Source organism: Azolla caroliniana, unplaced genomic scaffold (genome assembly GCF_043228905.1).
Source record: "Azolla caroliniana isolate FFs.n. ecotype wild unplaced genomic scaffold, voAzoCaro1.0.p SCAF_1, whole genome shotgun sequence".
Lineage (NCBI taxonomy): Eukaryota > Viridiplantae > Streptophyta > Polypodiopsida > Salviniales > Salviniaceae > Azolla > Azolla caroliniana.
Window position 1 is genome coordinate 27,505,275 of NW_028230436.1, and position 12,145 is coordinate 27,517,419.

Here is a 12,145-nt window from a genome sequence, read left to right on the forward strand (position 1 = left end):
GTTAAGCATCAAACCTTTGTAAAGAGCCTTGTATTAAAATGTTCCATTAAACTATGTATGGATATACATAAAGAGGATAGACAATAGGTATATTCAGCTAAGATTAAGAAGTGTGTTAGTGTCTCTAGAAAGAGCAATATGGTAAAGAATAATACAAGTGCTACTTGCATTTAGTCTTCTCATTGGTAAATGTCACATTCGAACATTTTCTTTCATGGGTGTGTCAATAAGTTACATTGTCAAGATAGGGGTATATTTTGTGCATCAACACCATCGTGTTGAAAGATGGCGATTGTCACGTGAAAGTGTAGGTCTTGCTAGTGCCACTTAGTTTATATAGAAGACATTATGAAAATCAAAATTGTTTGCAATTGAAGATTCTCCCCCAATCAAAGATTATGCAATTCGCTTGTGGGAGAATGTTTTATAAATAGTTTAGATGCAATGGTAGGCATATGTCTAATTTTTGTCCAGCTGGTAATTTGAGCATAAGCATGCGAGGAGACAAAATAAAGTAATCAACATTATGTTAAATGAAGGATGGGGATGAACATCATTGTCCTTCATGACAATATTATGCAAGTGTAAGTTGTTTGAAGTTTCTTAAACTATATGCTTGACCAAAGGTTTGTATAATGAGACATTGTTTTGTCAGGTTTCATCTCAGGTTAGTTCTCCCATTAATAAAAAGTCACAAGTGGATTTTCATCTCATCTTCGTTTCTCCTTATTAATTTAGTACTCTAAATAAGTTTCATTATGTCATGTAATTACAACTTGATGAATTTGTGGTGGTAGAAGCATTTATTTGATATCATGTTCCCAATGTATTTGCCTTGGCACTATTATGCTTTGATTGCCCTTTGTAGCGGGTTGGGGGGTAGATGATTAATGTTGTTGGTATGGATGGGGTATGATTGGGTTAGTTGATGTATTATTTGTGATGCATGTGGTACACTTGTGTTACAACATTAGAGAGAGCGCAATGATACAAAAAAGAGAGGTATCCTAGAATGATGAGTTGATTTTTCTTGTTACTAGTAATTTAAGTGAAATCATTTATCATCCATCACTTATCAAATGTGGACTTGTTTAACAATGTCTTGTGAGTTCCGTGGCTAATTTGATCGTCTGTTGTTTAATTTACTCGTGATAGATAAAGAGGCTTTTCTTGGTATGTATACAAAGTACATATATATCTTCAAGCTTGCACTAATGATTAGGTGTACAATCATGCTTGCTATTCAATTTGTTGCTCTTGAGATATGATGATTGCATTGAGAGCATTCTTCACGCATTGGGACATGCTCATCTAGATATAAAGGTTGAAATATGGATTTGTAAAAGATTCTCCAAGCCAAGTTTGTGAGCTATTACTTAGTAAAATGTTTGTAAATTGATAAGGTATCAACAAACACAATTTATTATCATTTGAAAAAGCATTATTTCCTAATATACCTCACAAATAGAATGAAGTTCTTTCTAAGATAATAATGGTGCAAAGTTAAGCCATCACCCTTCTCATTTCTAAGCTATGGAAATATCTTGAGTTCTTTTATCCCTTTTCATTAAAATCCAAACTTCACTTTAGTACCGAATGTTGCATGTCAAGAGAATATGTATTGTCGGAGATAAAACTATCCCACTACGCAATGTTTGTGCACACATAATGTAGATATTGGGTAACATAATCACAACATGGTCTACATTACATTATACAACAAGGATATACATGCACATTATCACGATAGATGCAAGTTTTCGAAGTCATTCTTCCATTTGATAGTTATTGGGAAGTGTCTAAGTCAAGGTATTTTTGACAATCTCTAATGACTAAAGAGATATTGGGAATATCAAATTCAAGATTCTTTGCACTTAATTAAGATTATACCCTATTTATAACATCATTCATTTCCATGCAGTAAACTATCCATATTGGTGCCAGTCATGGTCCGGACTCCGAATAATCAAACAAATGATTAACCAATGTTGGCGGAGTCGTGAAGCAATCTCTAAATGGTTGAGAGAGAGTGTGGTGGACACATTAAGTTTCTAGTTAAAGAGAAAAAAGATGCTCAGTAATTAGAGTGACATAATTAGTACATATTACTCAAACAACAAGAAAATCATTATATTGCCCATTGAATAGATGATCATTACTACTACTAGTTCTAAATTTCAATCACGTAATAATTTTTCCTAAAGTGGAAAGACGAACCTAGTGAATAGAAGAAGTGCATCCTGATGTGAAACTTATAATTGTCCATTCCATTCGTGTCTTAAACTTGACTTGATCTCATTTCTTTTTGTTTTTTTTCTCCTTCTCCAATAAACCTATCTTGTACCTCTCATTTAGTTCATGAATTTTCTCTCTCATCATAGTGTCAGCTTCTACCATCTACAAAAAAATAAAAATAAATTTAACATCAATATGTTTAACATAAATATACACATTTCAAGAAGGACACACAATCTATATATTCACAAAACAAAGAAATCAGGCCTAATGTGTATGTGAGGGGGTAAATGGAGTTTTGTTTACACTATTAAAGGCATTCATATCGTTCCATACATTTGTTGCCTTCGAGCATGGCTCGAACCTGACTTTTCAAAACTTGCTCATTGTTAGGGTCATTATCATACTCATTTGGAAATCAAAACATTTGAATGGAATCATGTTGATCATACCTATCCTTCTCTAATGGTGAACGATAGCCACATCGATAATCTACCCACAAGATGCCTTCACCATCATCACCTGGCGGACGTCTACCCAAAACTCGATGTTAAAAATTGTTTGGTTATGTAGTGGTAGACAAGTTTTTTAATTGTAAGTTTCTCTCTTTATCTAGCTATTGGCTGCATGGTTTACATCGTAACATGAAAGTCATAGATTTGAGAGAACCCAAGTTTGATTCTTGCCATGGGCAAGTGCCTCTATCATAGATTGGAGTCTCTCCCCCATGCAAGTTAAAAAGATATCTATAGTCCAGCATATTTAAATGGAACTCTTGACCATCATAACAATTTCACTCTTCATCAACTTCAAATCTAACACTAATTGTGTTCTTCAATTCATTCTTTATCCAATTGAATCTAATGATGTGATGCATTGATTATGCTCTTCAACTCAATAATTTGTAGCTATTGAGAACCCAAGAGAAAATCATTTATTATAAAAATGACAATTGTTGTATACGTACTTCACACCAACAACTGAAGGGGTCATCCCTAACAATGTTTTCACAAGCGCTCCTTTAGCCTATAGAAGAAAGTGTGTTAAACAAGTGATTGTTATAAAGCTTTAACTATGGAGTACATATTTTTGCGAAAGAACCATATTGCTTACGGCCACTTGAAAGGCACCAAGAGATTTTGGGTCCGTGTGAAAGGCGGGGTTCTTCTTTTTTTGTCCAGACTTTGGCATTTTCCTTAGTTCTTTCTAGGCTATCCAAAATGTGTTGTTGGAAACATTTTTTTATCACACAAACTTTAAATAAATTTATCAAAAGGTAAGTGTCATATGATATATTCATCAATTTGTGCTTTTTATGAATGTCCATCACGTGTATGGATGGTTTTAAGCATGCTCTGTTGCTGCAAAAAGGAGTCCTAGAATACAAGCACATTTCCCGAAGTGGCTAAACTTGTACCACTGAACCACATTTTCATCTTCAATATAAAAGTATGAGAATGCCTTGCCCTTTCGTAGCACTTGGGTATCTTAATGCTTTTGAAACTAGCATGCATAAGTTTCTCTTTAGTCTAATTCAAGAATAACTTGATGCTATAGTCAATATCCAAATGTGGTTGAAACTAGAACATGTACCTAGCGTTAGTTAACAAGGGCAAATAGTTTTGGCAACCTTGTATATGAATCTAGAACCTAGAGTTCATTGTTCTTACAAATAATACCATCATGATGTCACATTAATGTATTAATTGTATTCAAATATAGGTATGCCTTCAAACATTGGCATCACCCTTTAAATACACGTTGCTCAATTTTTGAGAGAACTAATGACAAGTAAAGGAGACTTGAGTGATCAATCGAAAACAAAGTGATAACATTGAGGTTAGATGCCCAAAGAAGGCGAGCATATGCTGAAAGTATAAATACTATTGCAATCCAACCCCCCCTCCCAATACATAGACCAACCGCGACATTAAATCAAGCTTATGTGTGATATGTTGGTGTTGGGTGTATGGAGTTGAATCATGAGGACAATAGATATGGAATGATCGACATCTACAATGTACATAACAAAGCGACCATGTGACAGGAGACCCTCACCTTTTGTCTCTCTCTCCCCCCCCCCCCCACTCCCGCTCGCTCGAAGTTCTCATATTATCCCTAGGACACAAGAGATGGGAGGGTCTAAATATTTCACATATACATACAAATGCGTGTGGAAGATTGCATTCCCCTATTCTATGGAGATGAATACCCTTTCTTCTTACGTTTCCTTAAGATTCAAGGTAGAATTGCTTATTACCTGCAGGAAACATAAAGAGAGAGAGAGAGAGAGAGAGAGAGAGAGAGAGAGAGAGAGAGAGAAAGGGGGGGGGCATTAGCAGACGTCCATTCGCCATCCCCTTTCACTTTAAGGAAAAAAACACAAACAAACAAACAAAGATATTAACGTAATGACAAGTGCAAGGAAAAGAGACACTTGATACTTGTGTATGTATATTATATATATATATATATGTTTACCCTTTTCACATCCTTGGAAACGAACTTGGATTTGCATCCCTTTACCTCCACTGCCGCCTCCTCGCATTTTCCGTGTTCTAACCATGGCCCATGTTTGGTCCTAGCTTTCTGTATCATCATGTTCTTTGTATTTGTCGGACCAAGTTTCCAATGAAGCAATCTTTGTTGGACATTATCAACGAAAGCCCATTTGGATCCACCCATTACCCTTAATAGAAATAGGTATAATCCAATCATGCACGACACCGATTGATCAAAGTTCGTTCCAATCAAAAAAGGAAAGTCGTTGCCGCATAGTTTGAAATCATAATAGGGCGTGCCACCTTCCATCTCTATTGAAACTTGCGCAAGTACTCCGTTTGTTAACATACAAGCACATATGATCCTAATGGAGGAATTCATTGTCCTAAGAAATCCAACAGTTATTTACCAACTTCATAGAAGAACACTCTCCTACATATATTTGCCAAAAGAAGATTTTTGTCCCCTATCCATAGAGATAAGCTTATAGGGAACCTTGTCCTTTTGTTTGACAAATTAGAGGAGTGGCCCATCAAGTCGGCCTTTCAATGTGCTTGATGTGAAACGATTTGATAATGTAAACACTAGTCTCATTATGCACAAATCGAACCTACCAACCTAGTGTGCATCCGTTAATAACCATGATATTTAATACTTTCTCAAAATCTAGAATTTAACAAAATGTAAATTACACTTCAATGTCTATACATATATTTATTTTGGTTAACCATATACACCATGACTTCCTGTTTATGGCAACATTTTGGACTTGTGAACATTCTTTTGTCTTTCCAAAATACTACTTTACTCTATGAAAAAACAATTGTGTCTTGCAATGTTAAGAAAGAGAAAGGGAGATTTAACAAACCAAGACATGCATTACTAATACTTTTTCTTTAATATTCGAATATTTGTATGCTTAAATGTTTTATTTTTCAGACACAATCAAGCATTATCACGACTCATGTGTTAACACTAAAGCAAACCTCCATCAATATCATGTAGCCTACACCATTCATTGAATTCAATGATCCTCAATCATTATTTCATGCACAAGGTTGCAAACTTGGTTGTTGATGTAGTGTATCATACACCAACCTTGAATATTCAAACATACGTATGTGATGGATGCTCAAAGTGCAATTCATATTTTTGTTTGCTATGTTTAACATTGGACGACTATATACCATGCATGTCCATCTCTTCTCTTATATAACCCCATCTCTCTCACACACATAAATATGTTATACTTGATGGACACTCCTAACTTTTGAAGGTTGCGATCTTGATGACTGATGTGAACCACTTTTATTGCATCAACATCATAATCCTATTCATAGCTAATCAATGTTGACATGGTAAGTGAACAACCGGTGCAATATTGATGCTACAAGGATAACTCCATTCACATCAAAACTTAATGCTAATGCCAATGTGTTGGAAAGGTATTTTTAATCCCTTCCTTGCCGAGGTCCCCCATTACAGTCATAGTAATCGTACACCTACATTCAAATCTCATGACTACATTTGAAAGATAACTCCATTCACGTAAGTTTGCAAACTAACACCAACATGTTATAAAGGTATTTTTAAGCCTTCCGTAGGACGATTCTCTATCGTGCTCTTAGTGTTAGGGTACTGTCCTAAACCATTTGTTTTTATATAACCATACACCTTTATTTGTATTAGGGTCTATGGCAATTCTCCAAACTTGGTCATATTGGAGTTTGCTTTCCTTGTATTTCCTTCACAATCATAGTCTTCAAGCTTAATACACATTACTTGAACCTTCCAAGATGAAGTCTCATTTTTATTTTTCATAATGGGGCTCTTTTATTGGTGCACAATTTAGGCTATCGACTTGAAGGTCATGGGTTCAATTCGTACATATTTGCTATACCATATATCGCTTTTCCTAAACAACATGCCACACATCTATGTACACAACCATCTCTCTCTCTCTCTCTCTAACTTCAATACATAACATATACTACATCACACCTTGGGTTCATAGCATTAGGTGATGTCCCCCATGCTCTATGCGATCATATACTAGCATCTCTCATTGAACATACAATTCTTCCTAGCATACATTTCTTACATTTCCCATGCTCTATGCAATCATATACTAGCATCTCTCATTGAACATACATTTCTTACTAGGCTTTGTTTGTGAAACTCATTTCATTATGTGAAATTACAACTTTAATATGTGTATACATAAATATTTTTTCAACTTTAATTTACAACATTAAATTCGACTGACTGAATGACGCACAAACACACTAAATGCAAATGCTTCTTCTTTTTTCAATCTTCAAATATATTGTGTTTGTGGATGTTTTATTTTGAAATCAGTAAAAGAAACTTTAGGCTACTAAAAGAGAGAGCAGCCCTGTCTTTGTGAGGGCCTTTGCCTTTAGTAATTCACGTCGTTTGAACCTCTCATGAGCAAGAAACCTCAATAATTCTCTTCCCCCTAGTTATTGTTGTTTTCCAACTCGATCTTTGCGTAAAATCTTGCCTAGGTTTCCTAAAAGTAGTTTATGTTACTTTCCGAGGGAGCTGCTCGGGAGTTCAACTTAAGGTAGGGGGCAATGATTTGATTGGAATATGTGGGACATGTTGAGTCATATGCACACACACACACGAGGGCTCTGAAAGCAAGGCATAACGTCTAGATGTTAGAGAGTATCGAGCGAAAACATCGCGCGATAAAAACCTCATTGAAGCACATGTGTTACAAGTCAAAGGAGCATTGTGAGTCTGTGCCCCAAGGGAATGACAACATCTCATATTAAAATTGGGGAAAAGGCATTGGCGAAAGGAAGGGGGGGCGGGGGAGCATAGATTCGTGGAAGCACACACACACATATGTATGTATGTATGTATGTATGTATGTATGTATGTATGTATGTATGTATGTATGTATGTATGTATGTACGTACGTACGTACGTATGTATGTATGGGGGTTGGGGGATTTCATAGTAGTAGTAATATTGACGAGAAAACAAACCGTAAAGGAATGGTGGAACACCATCCTCGAGTGGTGTGTTGCGTGAAGGCATATTATCATCATCAATCATCGACAACCCATCCGACATTAGTAGTAGTACATATAGTATAATAACAATGTGAACAAAGAACCCATCCATCTAGAATAAGTATGTGAACAAAGAAAGAAAGAACCCATCCGTCTAGTATAAGTATGTATGTGAACAAAGAAGACATCCATCATCCCATGGTTTAAAAATTGAAAAGAAAAGAAAAGAAAAAGAAGAGATCATTCATCATATATATATATATATATGTATATGTTTCATGTTCTAACCCCCACCACATAGAGAAGGGTGTCAAGGCTTTATATATATAAATATTATCCATTATTATTAACAATGTTGGATCATGAGCCAACTTATATTTAGGTTCTAAAAGAGCTTTCCCAATGCATTCATTTTTGTCTAAAGGGGGGGGGGGGGGGGGGGGTCAAGTAATAATATGTTATTGTGTAAAAGCTCCACCTCCCACACTCTCACATCCCAAGGTGGTATTCAGCCCATTAGGAGGAATCAATCATTAATCCAGTGGCCATAGCCATGCCCTTCTGGTAATGCTCAATGAACCATGAAAATGAACCCCCCCCACCCCTTTTGATTACTCAAAACTCATTGATGAATTCAAGTCCATTGAAGAAGAAATCTTGTATTCAAACACATTTAATTCAAGGGCTCCATTGAAGAAGACCTTTTTCTATTTCTGTGTTTGCTTTTTGTGTTTGTGTTTGCGTATGTATGTGTTTTGTGTGTGTGTGTGTGTGTGTGTTTGTGTCAGAGATGATTTATGTCATCAAATCCGAGAATTCGAGAATGAACAAATGAACAGATTAGGTTTTAATAATATGGTCGTGATAGGGAAGATGGATCGTCATTAAAGATCCAGTTTCTCAATTTCGGTTTGTGGGGTACATACATTATACATACAAATCTGTCATAGAATATGACGGCACAATTAAAATACCCAAATTCTAAAAATACAACAGATTTAGATGCGAATGGTAAAAAAAAAAAAACAGATGGATCACATATATTTGGATTAGGTTAAAATCTAAGGATGAGATCGAATGAATCAAATGTATGGGTATATGTTGGTCATTCGAGTAGGCACATTCGATAGATAGATTCATCTAGTATCCCAAATTGAAACTTCAGGAAATTTCGTAGGAAGTATGTCATATTTTGTGGGAATCATGGAATAGAATCCGTTCAACTCAATTCGGTCCGATTCAATTGTATGAGTGAAAGTGTCGTTATTAACGCAAATTTCCAATCCAACGAACACATTTTTGCAGAGCATCTAGACGGAATAACAGAAAATCCAAAAACAAATGCCACGTTTAATTTTCGGGGAGGTATTGTTCGGGAATTTCCTGCACTTCATATTAATATTAATATGCAAAAAAAATTGCCACGAATTTCCAGATTCACGTTCCACTGAATAATGTGCATATAATGATCATCAATTAGACAATTCAATCGGGCTCAACTCAATTCAATTTGATCATCTGTATCAAACTAGATTTCCACAATATTTTCATACAAATATATAAATATAGTAAGCAGATATAGATATGTTGGTCATCAAGATGAGGAGCCAGTGAGTGTTGGGAGGTGATGATGATGATGATGATGATGATGATCAACATAACTAATGCCACCTGTACTTATACAGCCTTTATTTATACCCACCTCATTAAGTCTAGTACTGTTGGTAATGCTCATTAAATCTTGATGGGCATTAAAAGCCACTTGATGATCATGAATCATCAAGACTTGGCCATGGCCATGATTGGTCATGTTCTTGGCATGATGGTGATGATGATGCACGGACGTAACGGTGCTGGAGATGGGCGAGTGAGCGGGCCCCGCTTCCGCTTCCGCGTCATCGTCATCGTCATTGTCGACTCGGGGCGGCTCGTGATGATCCTCGCGTTCGGCGACGGCGGCGGCCGACTGGATGAGCTCGATGCAGAGGAGGATCCTCTTATGCTCGGATTTGGAGAGGATGGGATTAGTGGTCCGGGGGGGCATGATGAGCTCGTGGCCGGGGGTAGGGGTGGTAACACGAGAAGCCTTCAGGTTGTTGTCGGCGGGGCCGAATGGCTTAGGCGCGTTGGCATGGGTATAGTGTCCGGATCCGGTGGGCTGGGGCTGGAGCTGGGGCTGGATGTGGGAGCGGAGGATGTCGAGGGGCGAGAGGCCGTCATCGGTGGTGGCGGTGGGGTCGGCGTGATGGTCCAGCAGCACTGCAATCATGTCCGCGCTGCCCATCATCGCCGCCAGGTGGAGGGCCGACATCCCCAAATGCTGCTTCCCCTCCGTGCCATCATCGCCCATCGGACCCGACGGACCCGAGGAAGAGGAAGAGGAAGAAGAAGACGGGGGCCCCCGCCTCGCGATGCGGTGGTTGACATCCACCAATCCTTGCATCTCGAGGAGCGCCTTCACGACCTCGCGGCTGCACCGCATGACCGCGTAGTGCAGCGCCTCGGCCGCATTCAGGTCCACCCCCTCGCCCATCGCCATCATCCGCACCATCTCCATGTCCATGCACTCCAGGGCTTGCTTCAGCCTCATCATTTCGCTCGTCTCCGCCATCGCCATCGCCATCGCCGCCTCCGCTTCAAGGCCACTACGATTACAGTGCCTATTGCTTGCGGTGTTTGTGCTATTCAAAGGATTCTGACTACCCATTAAGCTACTATTGTTGCAGCTGCTGCTCAATATGTAATTGCTTCCCATGACATTATTATTATTATTATTATTCTTATTGTAGAGGTATTGATCATGATTCATGTCCGTCTGCATTATATTGCTGTTCAATATCATAACATTGTTGCTGATGTGATGATCATCACAGACATAGTTATAATAACTGTCGGCGTTGCAATTAAGCAAATTGCTACTAATCCTTGCTGAGCCTCCATCAAGGCCGTTTGAGAACATTAATCCATGATTTGCCAATGGATGCCTTAACATTTCGATACTGCTGATGAGCTCAGATAGGACATCGCGAGGAAGATACTTCTGGAGGAGCTCATAGTAGTAGTAGTAGTAGTAGTAGTCATTTGTAGAGGCAATAGATGAGCCGGGATTGCGTTGGGCCACCAGGAGCTCGGTTGCCGACAGCCATAGCCGATTCAGCTTATGCTTCCTCGCAACGATGAGCACGCTCGCGATATCCTCCAACGATATACTATGATTATTACTTGCATGGCTGCCTCCATCATTAATCTGCAGAACTAACCCTAGCTTTGCCTGTTATCACAAGAAGAAGAGAATCAATTATATAGATTGCAAATTAGGAAATTAGATTGCCTGAAGAGTTGAATCATGAATGAATCACGAGTGTTTTACCTGGGCCAAGGTGGACAATTCATCGACTCCGAAGAAATTGGCGGCATGGATGAGCTCGAGGCAGATATGGATACCGTAGTGCACAACAGAGTAATTGTAATTGTAATTAACATTGTAGGCCATTGGATTAGCAGTGGCAGATGGTAGATTGTAGTGAAGGGGCAGTGCGGGGCCTAGTATTTCGGTAGCACACGGATCGATGATCAATTGGCCGGTGTAGATGAAGCGAAGCAAAGCGATGAATGCATCGTATGAGACTATATCTACGGGAATGACGTCTATGTCGCCATTGATTTGAGCTGCGCCGGCCTCCAAGTTACTCAATATACCTGTCGGAGAATTGCTGGCGGGGCTCCCGGCAGTAGAAGAAGAAACAATCTGGTTCTGGCCCTGAAGATTAGAGTGTTGTTGGTTAGGGTAGCATTGGCTCACAGAGATGCTACCGGCATAGTGATTCCGGGAGGCGGGTGGGGAAAGAGATTGAGGCGGATGAAAGGAGGAGGAGGCGGGGGAATCGCAAGATTCGGAGGAGGAGGAGGAAGAAGAGGTAGAAGAGGAAGAGGAGGAGAAGATGAGGCGGAAGAAGGGGCTGCGAGCCGACAGGATGCAGCGGTGGGCGTAGACGAGGGCATCGGTCCGGCCGTCTATGCAGAAGGCAATGTCCGCGAATCGGTCAGGGCCACAGTCCAAAAGGGTGAGGTAATCTGAAGATAAGCTCCTCAGGCTACTACTCAGCATGAATGTGGAAGGTTGGGCTACCTCCATTGAGAATTCTATATATATACTCTCTCTCTCTCTCTCTCACACACACACACACACAGAGTCAGAGAGATAGATAGATGGATAGATAATTAGGGTAGACAGGTAGAAAGATTAGTGATTGTAATGGTAATGGTAATGGTCACTAACTACAACTACTATGTTTAATCTTCTTCTTCTGCTGCTGCTGCTGCTGCACTCCATGTTTGGAACCACCAATTCACTCCTTCCTCAC

General features: G+C 39.0%; 1 protein-coding gene across 1 annotated transcript; it reads right to left on the bottom strand.

Annotated features, from left to right (window-relative positions):
• Positions 1-9,365: 9,365 nt before the first annotated feature.
• Positions 9,366-12,145, bottom strand: LOC147869386 (BTB/POZ domain and ankyrin repeat-containing protein NPR5-like). The gene is made up of 2 exons (XM_087328870.1): positions 11,152-12,145; positions 9,366-11,052 (listed from the first exon to the last, which is right to left on the bottom strand). The coding sequence occupies exons 1-2, from the start codon at positions 11,914-11,916 to the stop codon at positions 9,376-9,378; spliced, it is 2,442 nt and encodes an 813-aa protein (XP_087184996.1). The 5' UTR covers positions 11,917-12,145; the 3' UTR covers positions 9,366-9,375.